This window comes from Heterodontus francisci, chromosome 1 (genome assembly GCF_036365525.1).
Source record: "Heterodontus francisci isolate sHetFra1 chromosome 1, sHetFra1.hap1, whole genome shotgun sequence".
Classification (NCBI taxonomy): domain Eukaryota; kingdom Metazoa; phylum Chordata; class Chondrichthyes; order Heterodontiformes; family Heterodontidae; genus Heterodontus; species Heterodontus francisci.
This window is the reverse complement of record NC_090371.1, coordinates 275001364-275015500: the sequence shown is the minus strand read 5'-3', so window position 1 is coordinate 275015500 and position 14137 is coordinate 275001364. Positions and strand designations below refer to the sequence as shown.

The window sequence follows — 14137 nt, the reverse complement described above, 5'->3', positions numbered from 1 at the left end:
TCACGCTCCTGGCTTGTGCCTTGTAGATGGTGGACAGGCATTGGGGAGTCAAGAGGTGAGTTACTCGCTGCAGGATTCCTAGCTTCTGACCTGCTCTTGTAGCCGCGGTATTTATATGGATATTCCAGTTCAGTTTTTGGTCATTGGTAACCCCCAGGATGTTGATAATGGGGGACTCAGCAATCATAATGCCATTGAATGTCAAGGGGAGATGGTTAGATTGTTTCTTTTTGGAGATGGTCATTGCCTGGCACTTGTGTGGCACGAATATTACTTGCCACTTATCAGCCCTGTATCCCATGGGCTGTTACTTGTCTGGCCAGTCTGCTATGTGGGACCTTGTCAAATGCCTTACAAAAATCTATGTAGACACATCCACTGCACTACCCTAGTCAATCCTCCTTGTTACTTCCTCAAAAAATTCAATTAAGTTAGTAAGACATGACCTTCCCTTAACATTCATGCTGATTATCCCTGATTAATCCGTGCCTTTTTTATGTGGCAGTTTATCCTATCTCTCAGAATTGACTCTAATAATTTGCCCACCACCGAGGTCCAGCCAAGCTGTTCTAGCTATGATATCACTTTGCTGATGATTGAGGGTAGGCTGAAGGGATGGTAATTAGCTGGTTTGGTTTTGTCCTGTTTTTTGTGGACAGGACAGTTACCAGACAATGTGGGAAAATTGCCCTGCTGTGTCCTGTCCACAAAAAACAGAACATATAAATGTTTTGTCTCAAAGATACTTCAAAATATAGAAAATGCTCATAAGTATTTTCCATTTGGAGATATTTGTTTCTAAAATGGGAGCATATTTTAAAATCCTGCCGTTTAGTTCCCCCTGCTGCACCACCCTCCCCTTTATTGGAAAGAAACATCCAGCTGGCACCAAAACAGTGAGCCTAAAGCTGTTGTTAATAGAATGGAAAGATGATTTTTACGTGGAGCCAGCTATCTGATGTGGATCCAGAATTCCAGCATGTTGACAGGATATTGGGGGAATTATTGCTTGTTCTGTAGTCAAATACAGCTGTTCCAGTTAGCTCATAATTTGAATTAGAGGGTATTGACTGAATAGGAAACACATTTGTTGAACAGCAAATTTTTTGTTGTATCTTGACACAGTTTTGTTCACATATATACCAAATTGCATTGTACTCTAATGTACAGGGTAGAAAATTAGTCTACTGAATAGTTTATTTAACCATATTAGTAAAAACTTACAACTATTCAATGAGCAACTACATATGATTAGCGTAACAAAATGAATGGCATTAAGATTTTTGTAAATCACCTAAGTGAAATCTCTATTTTTATGTAGGAGTGTAATGAATGGAAAAACTGCTCAACCCATATTTCAAACAGCAAAGCTAAATGTCTGTAATCCATGTAAATGTTTAATAAGTATTCAAGTTGTATGTACCCTTGAAATCATTGACTTTTGTGTGGACACTTCAAAGTTTTTAAACCTAAGCACTTCAATCAGTAAATTTGGGAAATGATTTATTTTTGTTAATTAAAAATAGTATTTTTGAAGAGACATGAATTAAAATGTGTAACTACTTGCAGTATTATCTGGACAAGAGGCTAGATGAGGATACATGTGCCTGGGCATTTTGTCAGTCAAGTCTTTATATAGCTGCTTAGCACTACGGCACAGCTGTACAATGATACTCACTATTATTTACAGTAAAAACAGAAAATGCTGGAAAACACTTAGCACGTCAATCAGCATTTGTGGAGATGGTGGCGAAGTGGTAATGTCACTGGACTAGTAATCCAGAGGCCCTGGCTAATGCCCTGGCAGCTGATGGATTTTAGTTTTAGAGATACAGCACTGAAACAGGCCCTTCGGCCCACCGAGTCTGTGCCGACCATCAACCACCCATTTATACTAATCCTACACTAATTCCATATTCCTACCACAACCCCACCTGTCTCTATATTTCCCTACCACCTACCTACACTAGGGGCAATTTATAATGGCCAATTAACCTATCAACCTGCAAGTCTTTGGCATGTGGGAGGAAACCGGAGCACCCGGAGGAAACCCACGCAGACACAGGGAGAACTTGCAAACTCCACACAGGCAGTACCTTTAGTTTCAATTAATCAATAAATTCAATTTATTAATCTGGAATTGAAAGCTAGTTTCAGTAATGGTGTCAATCATCGATTGTAGTTTCAAAACATGTGGTTCACTAATGTCCTTTCGGGAAGGAAATCTGCTGTCCTTAAGCTGGTCTGACCTACATGTGACTCCAGTTTGACTCTTAACTGCCTTCTGAAGTGTCCTAGCAAGCCACTCAGTTCAAAGACACTTGGGGATGGGTAACAAATGCTGGCCTGCTAGTGATGCCCACATCCCATTTTTAAAAAAAAAACATTTCAGATAGGAAAAAAGGTCATTGACCTGAAACATTAACTCTGTTTCTTCCTCCACTGATTGTTGCCTGACCTGCTGAGTGTTTTCCAGGATTTATTGCTTTTATTTCAGATTTCCAGCCTCTGGTATTTTGCTGTTATTATTTGCAATGATTCTTACGATTATATCTTAAATAATTCTGGGGTTATATTCCCAGAGGAGCTCAATTAGAAAGCACAATTCTAAAAGGAAAGAAATTGCTCCAAAGCGCTCCACAGCCAGTGAATTATTTTCAAGCGTATTCACTTTTCTAAGTAGGTGAATGCGGAAACCAATTTGTGCACAAGGTCCCATAGATAACAGATGAGATAAGTGACCAGTTCATCTGCTTTTGATTGTATTGGTTGAGATAATGTTCAGAAATGATCCATCCATCAATATCGGCGACCACGCTCTGGAAGTGGTTCAAGAGTTCACCTACCTAGGCTCAGCTATCACCAGTAACCTGTCTCTAGATGTAGAAATCAACAAGCGCATGGGAAAGGCTTCCACTGCTATGTCCAGACTGGCCAAGAGAGTGTGGGAAAATGGCGCACTGACACGGAACACAAATGTCCGAGTGTATCAAGCCTGTGTCCTCAGTCCCTTGCTCTATGGCAGCGAGGCCTGGACAACGTATGTCAGCCAAGAGCGATGTCTCAATTCATTCCATCTTCGCTGCCTCCAGAGAATACTTGGCATCAGGTGGCAGGACCGTACCTCCAACACAGAAGTCCTTGAGACGGCCAACGTCCCCAGCTTATACACACCACTAAGCCAGCGGCGCTTGAGATGGCTTGGCCATGTGAGCCGCATGGAAGATGGCAGGATCCCCAAAGACACATTGCACAGCGAGCTCGCCACTGGTATCAGACCCACCGGCCGTCCATGTCTCCGCTTTAAAGACGTCTGCAAACGCAACATGAAGTCCTGTGACATTGATCACAAATCGTGGGAGTCAGTTGCCAGCGATCGCCAGAACTGGCGGGCAGCCATAAAGGCGGGGCTAAAGTGTGGCGAGTCGAAGAGACTTAGCAGTTGGCAGGAAAAAAGACAGAAGCGCAAGGGGAGAGCCAACTTTGTAACAGCCCTGACAAACAAATTTTTCTGCAGCACCTGTGGAAGAGCCTGCCACTCTAGAATTGGCCTTTATAGCCACTCCAGGCGCTGCTCCACACACCACTGACCACCTCCAGGCACTTACCCATTGTCTCTCGAGATAAGGAGGCCAAAGAAGAAGAAGAAGAAAGAGTTTGAGATAAATGTTGACCAGAACATTGATATCTTCCCTGCTGTGAATGGTGCCACAAAATCTTTTTACGTTTGCCTGAAAAAGCAAATGAGGCCTTGATTTCTCTTCTCTTCCAAAAGAAAGCAACTCCGAAAACACAACGACATTGTATTGCTCTGAAGTGCAAGCCTAAATTATGTGCTTAAGTCCCAGTTGTGGGTTTGAACGCATGAAGGAAAGTGCAGGGGAGTTCTCGAGCACTTAATTATGGTTGATACGATTAAAACACCAGATGAATTATTTCTTCTCAATGAAAGCTACAAAATTTTAAAATTAATAGTAATTGTTTCACTATTATTGTAACTCAACACCAAAATTGCATGTTAACTGTTTAGCTGAGTAGCATTTTTTATTTAAAATATATCAAAATGCAGCATTCAAACAATGTAAAGAAACAGAGTTGATGGCAGATATAATTGCTCTTGATGTAAGCTACTAAATAGAGGTACCTGTATGAATGTGGGAGGCAAGTCTAAGGACCAGCAGATTTACTAATTTAATTTTATGCTTTTTCTTAATATTATTTAGACTTGTGGTGGAGCTGGTAGGCCAGGGAGAGAGTAGAGCACAATCTGCAGTATTTGAATCCCACCACAAGTGCTCCAACTAACTGCAAATCTTCCTCCTGCTCCGATCCCCTTTATTCCTTACAGGCATGTTCAAGCATTTCTATTCTTGCAGCCTAAAACTCAGCATGAGCCATCCCCTTTGGAACTCGTCCTCCATTCCTTTGCAAACACATTTCCATGCTGCTCAGCTCTGTGATCAAAGGTCAGGACAGAAACCTGAAGCCTTGGAATGAGATTGTCCATCTAAAAAGGAAAGGGGAATAGCAATTTTCATCACTAGCTCTTGCAAAATGTCTGAGGACCTGCTCAAAATCATACATTTCACACTGTGCACACACACATCTCCAAAACTTTCATCTCCCATACCTGGCAACTTTTGGAGAAACACACAAACCACCCGTGTTCTGGTCATGCCCTACACTTCAGCTATTCTGTCCAACAGTCCACACACGCCTACACAGACGATAACTAATTCCAGAGGACCTGACTCCGTGCACATTAAGTCTACCCTCCCATGCATGCAGCAGTTAAAATATTCAGTGGTAGCATCATAACGCCCCACCAGTTGTCAGAACTTAGCTGTGGGTTATTATTAATATTGTCACATTGCTGGGTTTTGGGGAAAAAATCCTCACCTGATGATGTGAGTGTGTATTAAGTAAGCAGGAGCTTTTAAAGCATTAAAAAAAAGGTAAATGGTTGAGTTAAAGTGGGAGTTACTGAAATAGGCCATATTTCTATATGTACTGAAGGATCGGGGGTTTGGGGGGGATTCACTTGTGCACTTGCATCTCAATCATGTCTTCCCTAACTGCTGACTAATGGCCAGAAAACAGGCATTTTGTGGAGAATTTTCCGTGCCTTGTGAAGTTAATCAAGTTACAGTTACTGACATGGTAAATGGGAAAATAGACCCACAATTCACAGCTGAACTTTGGAATTTAGACAGTGTTGGATTGAATGAAACAAGTCTAACCGCCATGGCAATGTTTTTTGTAACTTTTTAGGGAAGATTCTTAACATTGAAGTATTCTGCAGCTCTCCTTCGCCCAGCCCCCACCCAACCTTTAGATCACCGTATAGTGTTGGTCTCCAAATGTGGCACAGAACCCAACTACTTCACTTGATAAAAAGCCACAATAGAGTAATCCTTTGTTAGCTTTTTATTTATAATATGGTTGAAACTTTAAACATTCCTATTAGAAAATAGAACTGTCTTATTTTGGTCAGATGTCATCTTTACAATAATTGGTTGTATGATTTTTATTTTTAAAAAAACTTTTCTTTGCAGATAATAAAATTTTAGAATTGTTTGTTAGCGTTTGATTTCTGTTGAAACACATGGACCATAGTGACTTTTGTTTGCTCCCCAAAGCAAATAATCTCTAATATTTTAATTAGATCTGCTGAGGGCCTGAATTGAAATTATTTCTCTGGTCTCCATCTATTTCCTAATAGCTGGTCGGCTGTGGGGCATATTTTTGGTAGCCATTTAATTTTGAAATGTCCATGCAGCGCTCTTGTGGTTTCATGGTTTTTCAAGTTGCATTGTGGTGGAAAGTTTAGCTTTATTTCTTCAACTTTCCAAAAAAAACAAGCACCATCCATAGCCTGATAATTTATTATAATACCTACCTTAGCAAAGGTTGTAAGGCTTGTTAGATTACTCTACAGAGAGCTGGAATGGACTCAATGGGCAAATGGCCTCTTTCTGTGCTGTAATGACTCTATGGCTTACGTTTAAAACAAGCTCACGATTAAAACATTTTCCTTGCAGTGTTCCCCATTCCTAGTTAATATAAAATTTAAAAACTGCAAATGTCTTTTGTTATTTTGTAACTCATGTAAGTTACTAACCGTTTCCTTGGAATGATGAATACTTGTGTAATATGGATTCAGCATATCAAAAATTGTCAATTTTGTGTTAATATTCAATGAGTACTTCCGAGAGGACATGAAAATAAATGTTGTATTGGTTCAGGGAGGATGGCGACGAATTATTTCATGCAGTATGTACAGTGAATAGAGTTAACATTGGGTCATCAAGTACCTGTGACACTTTCAGTTCAGCTGCAAATTGTCAGATATTTAGGGATCATAGTGCTTACACTTCCAAATAAAATAAATTCCAGCACAGAATATCGTTGTCACCTTTTACTGATTCGTTACAAAAGATGCTGTACTTATGAAAGCACATTGTGTAGTATCAGTACTCAATAAGGTGCACACAGCAGCTTTGAATACAAGCAGCTACACTTTTTTCCTGGTATCTTACCTATAATTGTACATTTTTGAAATATTCAATAGTGTTCCTCCTTGTATTTGAAGGAGAGAAGAAGCAGACAGCAGGAGGTGGCGATGATTCCAAACCAATTGACGTTTCTCGTTTAGACCTACGTATTGGGCGTATCATCACTGCTAAAAAGCACCCTGATGCTGACTCACTGTATGTGGAAGAGGTTGATGTTGGAGAAGAAAACCCAAGAACTGTTGTCAGTGGACTGGTGAAACATGTGCCCGTAGAGGAGGTAATGCCTGGTTAAAAGCACTCCAGTACCAGAAGAAAATTATATGAAGCTAATATCGCATGCATTGCTGTAGCTATGCTATGTCTGCAGTAATTAAGCATCAATCATTATTGTTGAGCTGGATATAGAGTGCTCTGTTTGTAAATCTGTCTAATATTTAATGAATAATGCCCATGCTTTATTATTTTGCCAGACTGAAGAAGAGCTCAGATAAGTGAACAAATGAGAATAAATAGATACAAGCTAAGATTTTCAACTCCAGCTGCCATTTGAACCAATGTAAATTGGGTGTCAGGAGAAGAAAATGAGTGACTGTTCCATTCTGCTTTAATCCCTCGTCTATTTTCCATCCTTATTTCCGTGTACCACTGAAAGCACATTTCTAGTCTTTCAATGTTTTCTGTCTCATTTTGAATCCGTTCTTTTTGTCACCAATATGGTGCAATATTTTAACTGAGTTGCGCACTGTTTGTCAGTTCTCTAGGTCACTTCATGAAATAGTGTTAGCTAAGTTTGTACAATTTGCCCAGTCATGAAACTCGCAAAATGTTTGTGTTCATATAGGTTTGCTTAGTTTTTCAAATAAACAAAATCTTGGATTCCAGTTACTGTTTAGTAAAAGTAAGCTAGATGAGGGAGGGGCCAATAACAGTGCTAATTCTTTTAAAAATGTTAGGTCAAGCTATAGTTTGAGAGAAGAAGGAATGGATCAAGTAATTGTTTTATCCTGTATTGCATCTGTTCAACTAAGTTCTCAAATTATTCTTTCAATTTTAAAGCCAACTTTTATACACAGAACAAAATCTAGTGTGCAGCAGGAAACTGAAATTTACTAATACATCAGTTATGTGAATTCCTGCTTTAATCTTTCTTCCAGAGGGCCTTTTGGCTCTGCTAATTCCGCTTTTGTAATATTTATAGTGCTTGAAATTGCTAGTGTGCAGTACCTTCTTGGTTACAGATAAACCTTCTGCACCAGCGTGTTCCATTTTCTTTCACATGTTTTACATTTTCTCCAGATGCGCTATTGTAAAAAATGAAATCCAAAACATGCTAGGCAAATTTGTGCTAGATATATTCTGCTTTAAAAAATATGTAATTTGGATAATTGCATATTTTGAAATCTCTTTATTGTACCATAATATTTGACCATTTTAATTAAAACTGGGAGTAATATCCATTTTTTTCTGCCCAGTGGGTTATTCAGGTTCCTTTTACTTGTCAAAAAAGTATGGTAGTTTGAAAATAGTTTAGAAGCTTCTGAAGTAAGACCTGTCAATCATTTCTGATTAGTGACAGAATAATGAGCAGATGCTTGTATATTTTCCTTGCAGAAATCTCCCTATATTGCCATCCCACCCAGATGTTAGTTATTCACTAGAGTCAGTTGCACAGCAGATTTTGAGATACAGGATCTGTTGTTTTTCTTCTGGGTATCTATTCAGAGTAGTGTTGACAACTTTCTAACAGGTGTTGCAGGTTTAATCTCCTGCCATACCTATTTGTCATGGTCAAGCACACTATAGGATATCAGTTGTGGTCTTTGCTTAACAGAAAACTATGCAGTGGCTGCTGTATAATTAGTGCAACTTTTCATTCACTAAAAAATTCACTTTGCTCTCCACTACATTAATTATCTTTCCGTTGCACAGGCAAGCCACACAGGGCCATTTTGTCATTCACAAGGAGTGTGTTGAATTGTGTTGCTTCACGCAGCTCTTCTGAACCTATAGTCTATCCGTGGGATGAAATAACGCTGTCAGCTTGGACTAAGCAGCGAGGTTGAATTGTGCGCCTCGTCCACCTCATACAGTCTCTCATGTAGGTTCAACATGCTGGATGTCAGTTTCACCTCTACCTGACCACACTGCCAAGTGATTGCCCACATTTGGCTCAGTGTTTTTCTGCATGTTGTCTCTGTTTAGAGATATTGCAGTGGGTCGCTGATGTGGCTTTGGTTGCTGAAACGCCTCCAGAATCCACCAGTATTCACAGCAGCCAGTTGCACTGATCCTGTGTTTGCTTGGCTCTGTTTCTAAGTCCCAATATGACCCCTAGCAACTGCACAAGCTGCCAACGCATTAATATTTCAATCATTCCAACATTACATTTTGCTCTCAAGACTGCAGAATTCCTTGTTCTTGTTGCCCAAAATGGACGGACTAGGCACTGATGGTCAAGGGTGCATCCCTCTTCTCCCAACAGATCATGAATATTGGAACAGTAGTAGCCTGTTCTGCTGTTCAATGAGATTGTGGTTGAACTGTATCTAACTCAATCCACCTGCTTTAGCTCCATATCAATTCATACCCTTGTTTAGCAAAAATCTATCAATCTCATATTTAAAGTTATTAATTGAGCTCGTATCTACTGCTTTTAGAGGAATAGTGTTCCATGCCTCTTTCACCATTTGCATGAAGTGTTCCCTAATTTCTGTTCTGAATGGTCTGTCTGATTTTAAAGTTATGTCACCTTGTCCTAGACTACGCCCCCCCCCCCCCGCCCCCAACCATCTCTCCAAGCAGTGGAAAAAACTTCTGTCTTCCCCATCGATTCCTTCTAGATTCCTCAAAACTTAATCACCTCTTAACCTTCCATATTCCAGGTAATACAAGCCTAGTTTATGTAATTTCCCCTCATAATCTAAAGACAAAGCGTTAGTGCAGAGAGCGTGTTAATTGACAGAAAAATAGAATAGCCTGGCCCAAAGCACAAACATGGCAAAAAAGAAAAGTGGGTAGGCACATGGTTTAAAAAAAAATGATGAAACAAAATGAAATAAAATAAACAAATAAAGGAAAAATAGCTGAAAATAAAAAGGGGGTCCCCGTCATGCTCTAAAATTATTGAATTCAATGTTCAGTCTGGCAGGCTGTAGTGTGCCTAATCGGTAAATAAGATGCTGTTCCTCGAGCTTGCGTTGATGTTCACTGGAACATTGCAGCAATCCCAGGACAGATATGTGGGCATGAGAGCAGAGGGTGTGTTGAAATAACCAGCAACAGGAACTGAGCGGAGGTGTTCCGCAAAGCGGTCACCCAATCTGCGTTTGGTCTCCCCAGTGCAGAGGAGACCACATTGTGAACGCGAATACAGTATACTACATTGAAGGAAGTACAAGTAAATCACTGCTTCACCTGAAAAGAGTGTTTGGGGCCTTGGATAGTGAGGAGAGAGGGGGTGAATGGGCAGATATTACACCTCCTGCAATTGCGTGGGAAGGTGCCGTGGGAAGGGAACGAGGTGTTCCTTCAGAATGCTGACAGGGGAGGGGAGGGGAAAATGCATTTGGTAGTGGCATCACGCTGGACGTGGCGGAAATGGTGGAGGATGATTCTTTGTATGTGGAGGCTAGTGGGGTGGAAAGTGAGGACAAGGGGAACCCTATTGCGGTTCTGGGAGGCAGGGAAAGTAGTGAGGGTTGAGGTGCAGGAAATGGGCCGGACACGGTTAAGGGCCCTGTCGACCACAGTGGGGGGGAATCCTCAGTTGAGGAAAAAGGAAGACCTATCTGAAACACTGTCATGAAAGTTTGCATCATCAGAGCAGATGCGTCGGAGGCGCAGAAACTGGGAGAATGGAATGGAGTCCTTACAGGAGGCAGGGTGTGAAGAAGTGTAGTCGAGGTAGCTGAGAGAGTCGGTGGGCTTATAATGAATATTAGTAGATAGCCTATCCCCAGAGATGGAGACATAGAAGTCAGGGAAGGGAAGTGTCGGAGATGGACCATGTAAAGGTGAGAGAAGGATGGAAATTAGAAGCAAAGTTGATCCAGTTTTCCAGTTCTGGGCAGGAGCAGGAAACAGCACCGATACAGTCATCAATGTACTGGAAAAAGAGTTTGGGGAGGGGTACCTGGGTAGGACTGGAACAAGGAATGTTCGATATATCCCACAAAGAGACAGGCATAGTTAGGACCCATGCGAGTACCCATAGCAACACCTTTTACTTGAAGTAAGTGAGTAGAGTTGAAGGAGAAGTTGTTCAATGTGAGACAAGTTCAGCCAAGCTGAGGAGGGTGGTGGTGGATGGGCACTGGTTGGGCCTCTGTTCAAGGAGGAAGCGGAGAGCCCTCAAATCGTTCTGGTGGGGGATGGAGGTGTAGAGGGATTGGATGTCCATAGTGAAGAGGAGGCGGTTGGGTTCAGGAAACTGGAAATTGTCAAAATGACGTAGTGTGTCAGAAGAGTCATGGATGTAGGTGGGAAGAGACTGGACCAGGGGAGAAAAGATAGAGTCAAGATAGGAAGAAATAAGTTCAGTGGGGCAGGAACAGGCTGACACAATGGGTCTGCCGGGATGGTCCTGTTTGTGGATTTTGGGAAGGAGGTAGAAGCGGGCTGTCCGTGGTAATCTTGATGTGTCTTTAAAAGGGAGTGCTGTTTAAGATTTTTGAAAAATGTTTTAGAAAACTGACTTGTAAGACTTGCTGTTTTTACAGATGCAAAATCGACTGGCAGTAATGCTGTGCAACCTTAAACCTGCTAAAATGCGGGGAGTGGTCTCTCAGGCTATGGTGATGTGTGCAAGCTCACCAGAGAAAGTTGAAATCTTGGACCCACCAAGTGATGCCGTGCCTGGAGACAGAATAACCTTTGAGGGCTACCCTGGTAAGTAGATGATCCATCTGATCATAATATGTAATCTCATGCTTGGCAAAAAAGGATTATGACTGAACTGACCATTTGTGAACCTGTAGTAGGTGCCTCCATACATTGATTGATACGTGACTGGAATCAGAATTTCAAGATTTCATGTAGGGATAGTTGCATCCTATGTACTGCCTTCTGATTCCCAATGGATGCCATTCTGGTTAGTCAACTTGAATATAAATTTTCCACGAGTCCATTTGAAATGGCCATATGCAAAACTTGGGACTGTAGAAGTAAATATTTGGTTGTGGCGTAGCCCACTACTGCCTATGTATGATGGAAGTCTATGTATTGGAAATATGCTCGGGAAGGAAATTGGTATTGTATTTACCTACAGCAAAAACTGTCTTGATATGCAGAGGAGCCCATACTGATGTACTTCAATTGCATTTAGTAATGGAGTGATGTTACAGTTTGGGATCTTTGTCAACAGAAGCCCTGACCTGAATCCTTGTGGAATTACACTACCAACTAGTTTCTACTCTTGATACCTCACCACACACCACCTCTCTGCTGTCTACCATTGAGCTACAAAGCAATCCAGCCTAATAATTGCCATCTATCACAGGGGCACACCTTATAAATTAGCCTTGCATGTTTGATGAGTAGATATTCATGTAAGAATAGGCAGTGATGCATTCGAGTCTCTTAATCTAATGATGTGTATAGAAGCTTGCATGAATTTAAGCTTAAGGCATCTCATGTAAGCATAGGCCTCTGATGGGGAACATTGTTTTATGCATTTCAAACACAAATACTATTAGTCATTATTTTTATAGCATGTAAAACAATAGTTCGAGACTATGGAACTGCTGAGGGATGAAGTCCAATTATGGAGGAAGGATATATGATTGAGATTAAATACTTTCCATTAGTTTTATTTAAACAGATGGTGGAAGTGAGAACATATGTACACTGGAGATTGAACAATTGTTAGAGATAATTGCATCAGTCAGTGTAGTAGTATGGGAATCCTCCCCTGGATGGAGATAGGCAGTTGCATGGAATTATCTACTACATGGCCCCAAGAAAATGGCTTTTGGGGAGATGCATTCAACCAATGTGAATATCTGTATTAAAATGATGAGCTTCTCCCAAGAGTAGGAAAGTACCAGTCAATCTGGACTTGTTTTCTGGAGATCTTTTCAATGTTTTTCACCCATCAGGTACACCCCTATAGAGGGAGGGACAATCTGACGTGAGTAGAAAAATGGGAAAATGACCCAATCCAACTGCTAGACAGATAGAATGTGACCCTACCCGTTAGATTCCTACAATCATCTGTCTTTTATATGTTCATCATCTTCACCTTACATTATTCAGTGCCTATTATACAATATCAGAACCCAATTTTGCCTCTCCTATGGGTGTAGTCTTGCTTTTCAAGATACGTATCTGCACCCTTGGATTCCTGTGTTCCTCTACGCCACTTTAAAGTTCAGCATTTAAGTCATATTGGCATTCTTAATTTTGCCTGTGTTGAGCCACAATACCTTAATCTCCACAGCAATAATTTAAGCTGTAAGTAATGTTATGTTAAATGTTATAAGCATCTACATCCTGCTGAATTTGATGTGTGAAATTTTGGCACTGTCTGTTCCTACTGAAACTAGTAAATTAATTAGTAGTCTGCGTGCGCTCCTTTCCCTTGTATCTGTATCTCTTAATGTATTTTATTTTCTTCCTCTTCAGGTGAATCTGACAAGGAGCTAAATCCAAAGAAGAAAATATGGGATCAAATTCAGCCTGACTTCAGCACGAATGCAGAGTATGTTGCCACATACAAAGGCACACCATTTGAGGTGAAAGGCAAGGGAGTTTGCAAGGCTCAGACGATGGCCAATAGTGGAATTAAATAACTTGTTTGTCTCTACAGTGGTAATGAGAGTCTGATATTGCAAAAAGCACAATAAATACTTGAAAACATTAAGTGGCTACGAATTGTTCACTTTTGTGTATGTGTGCGTGCATGTGTGTCATACTGGAAAAGATGTTTGTATGATGTGGCTTATTTTACATGCCACAAATACTGTGACATAGAACTTAAATGTTGTACAGTATAATCATTCTAAAATCTACGTTGAATTATTTTTTTTTTCAGTGAGATAAATGCGTGGTGTAGCAGCTTCAATACACTTTATTATCTGACTTTAAAAATCTGTTGTACAAGTAATAATTTTGCTACTTGAGCTGCAGAAAATTACTTTAAGGATCTGTTAACCATCATTCTTTAAGCTAATGTGTGAAGAGAGTGACTGATTTATGAATGCTTACTTCCATGCTGAAGATTTATTCAATATGTCATTTCCTTTTCACATAAAGTTTATTAATACATAAAGAAAATTCAATTGCATTATTCCTGCCAGTACTTTGAAAAATGGTTTCCCACATTCTATTGCAGATTTTAAGCAAGATTATTATGTGGCTCTCTGCAAATAAAATGCAAATTATGTTATAGACAGGTTGGTAGATGTAGATAAATTTTAGCAATGCATCAGATATGCAAATCTTTAAAGTAGGAGCTCAAGTTGTTAAAGTTGTGTGTTTTTTTTAAAAAAAGCTCACAAGCTATGGAGCCTGGGTAATGCTGACTAAGGCTGTGTTTTCGACTTTGAAATCCTGCACACATGAAGTACTTTTTTTAATGCTTGACTCAGTTGGTAGCTCTTACCTGAGATTCTGAAGGTTGTGAG

At 40.4% G+C, this 14137-nt stretch overlaps 1 protein-coding gene across 15 annotated transcripts in view; it reads left to right on the top strand.

The window, feature by feature from the left end:
- Positions 1-13374, top strand: part of aimp1a (aminoacyl tRNA synthetase complex interacting multifunctional protein 1a) — a 68744-nt gene extending 55370 nt beyond the window's left edge. For 14 of the 15 annotated variants that reach the window (XM_068045716.1, XM_068045724.1, XM_068045632.1 and 11 more), the window contains 3 exons: positions 6572-6792; positions 11234-11402; positions 13137-13374. In XM_068045716.1, the coding sequence (XP_067901817.1) occupies positions 6572-6792; positions 11234-11402; positions 13137-13303 (557 nt within the window). In that variant the 3' untranslated portion in view covers positions 13304-13374. The remainder of the gene's footprint in view (positions 1-6571; positions 6793-11233; positions 11403-13136) is intronic. The other variant, XM_068045640.1, reaches the window with a different exon arrangement.
- Positions 13375-14137: the final 763 nt, after the last annotated feature.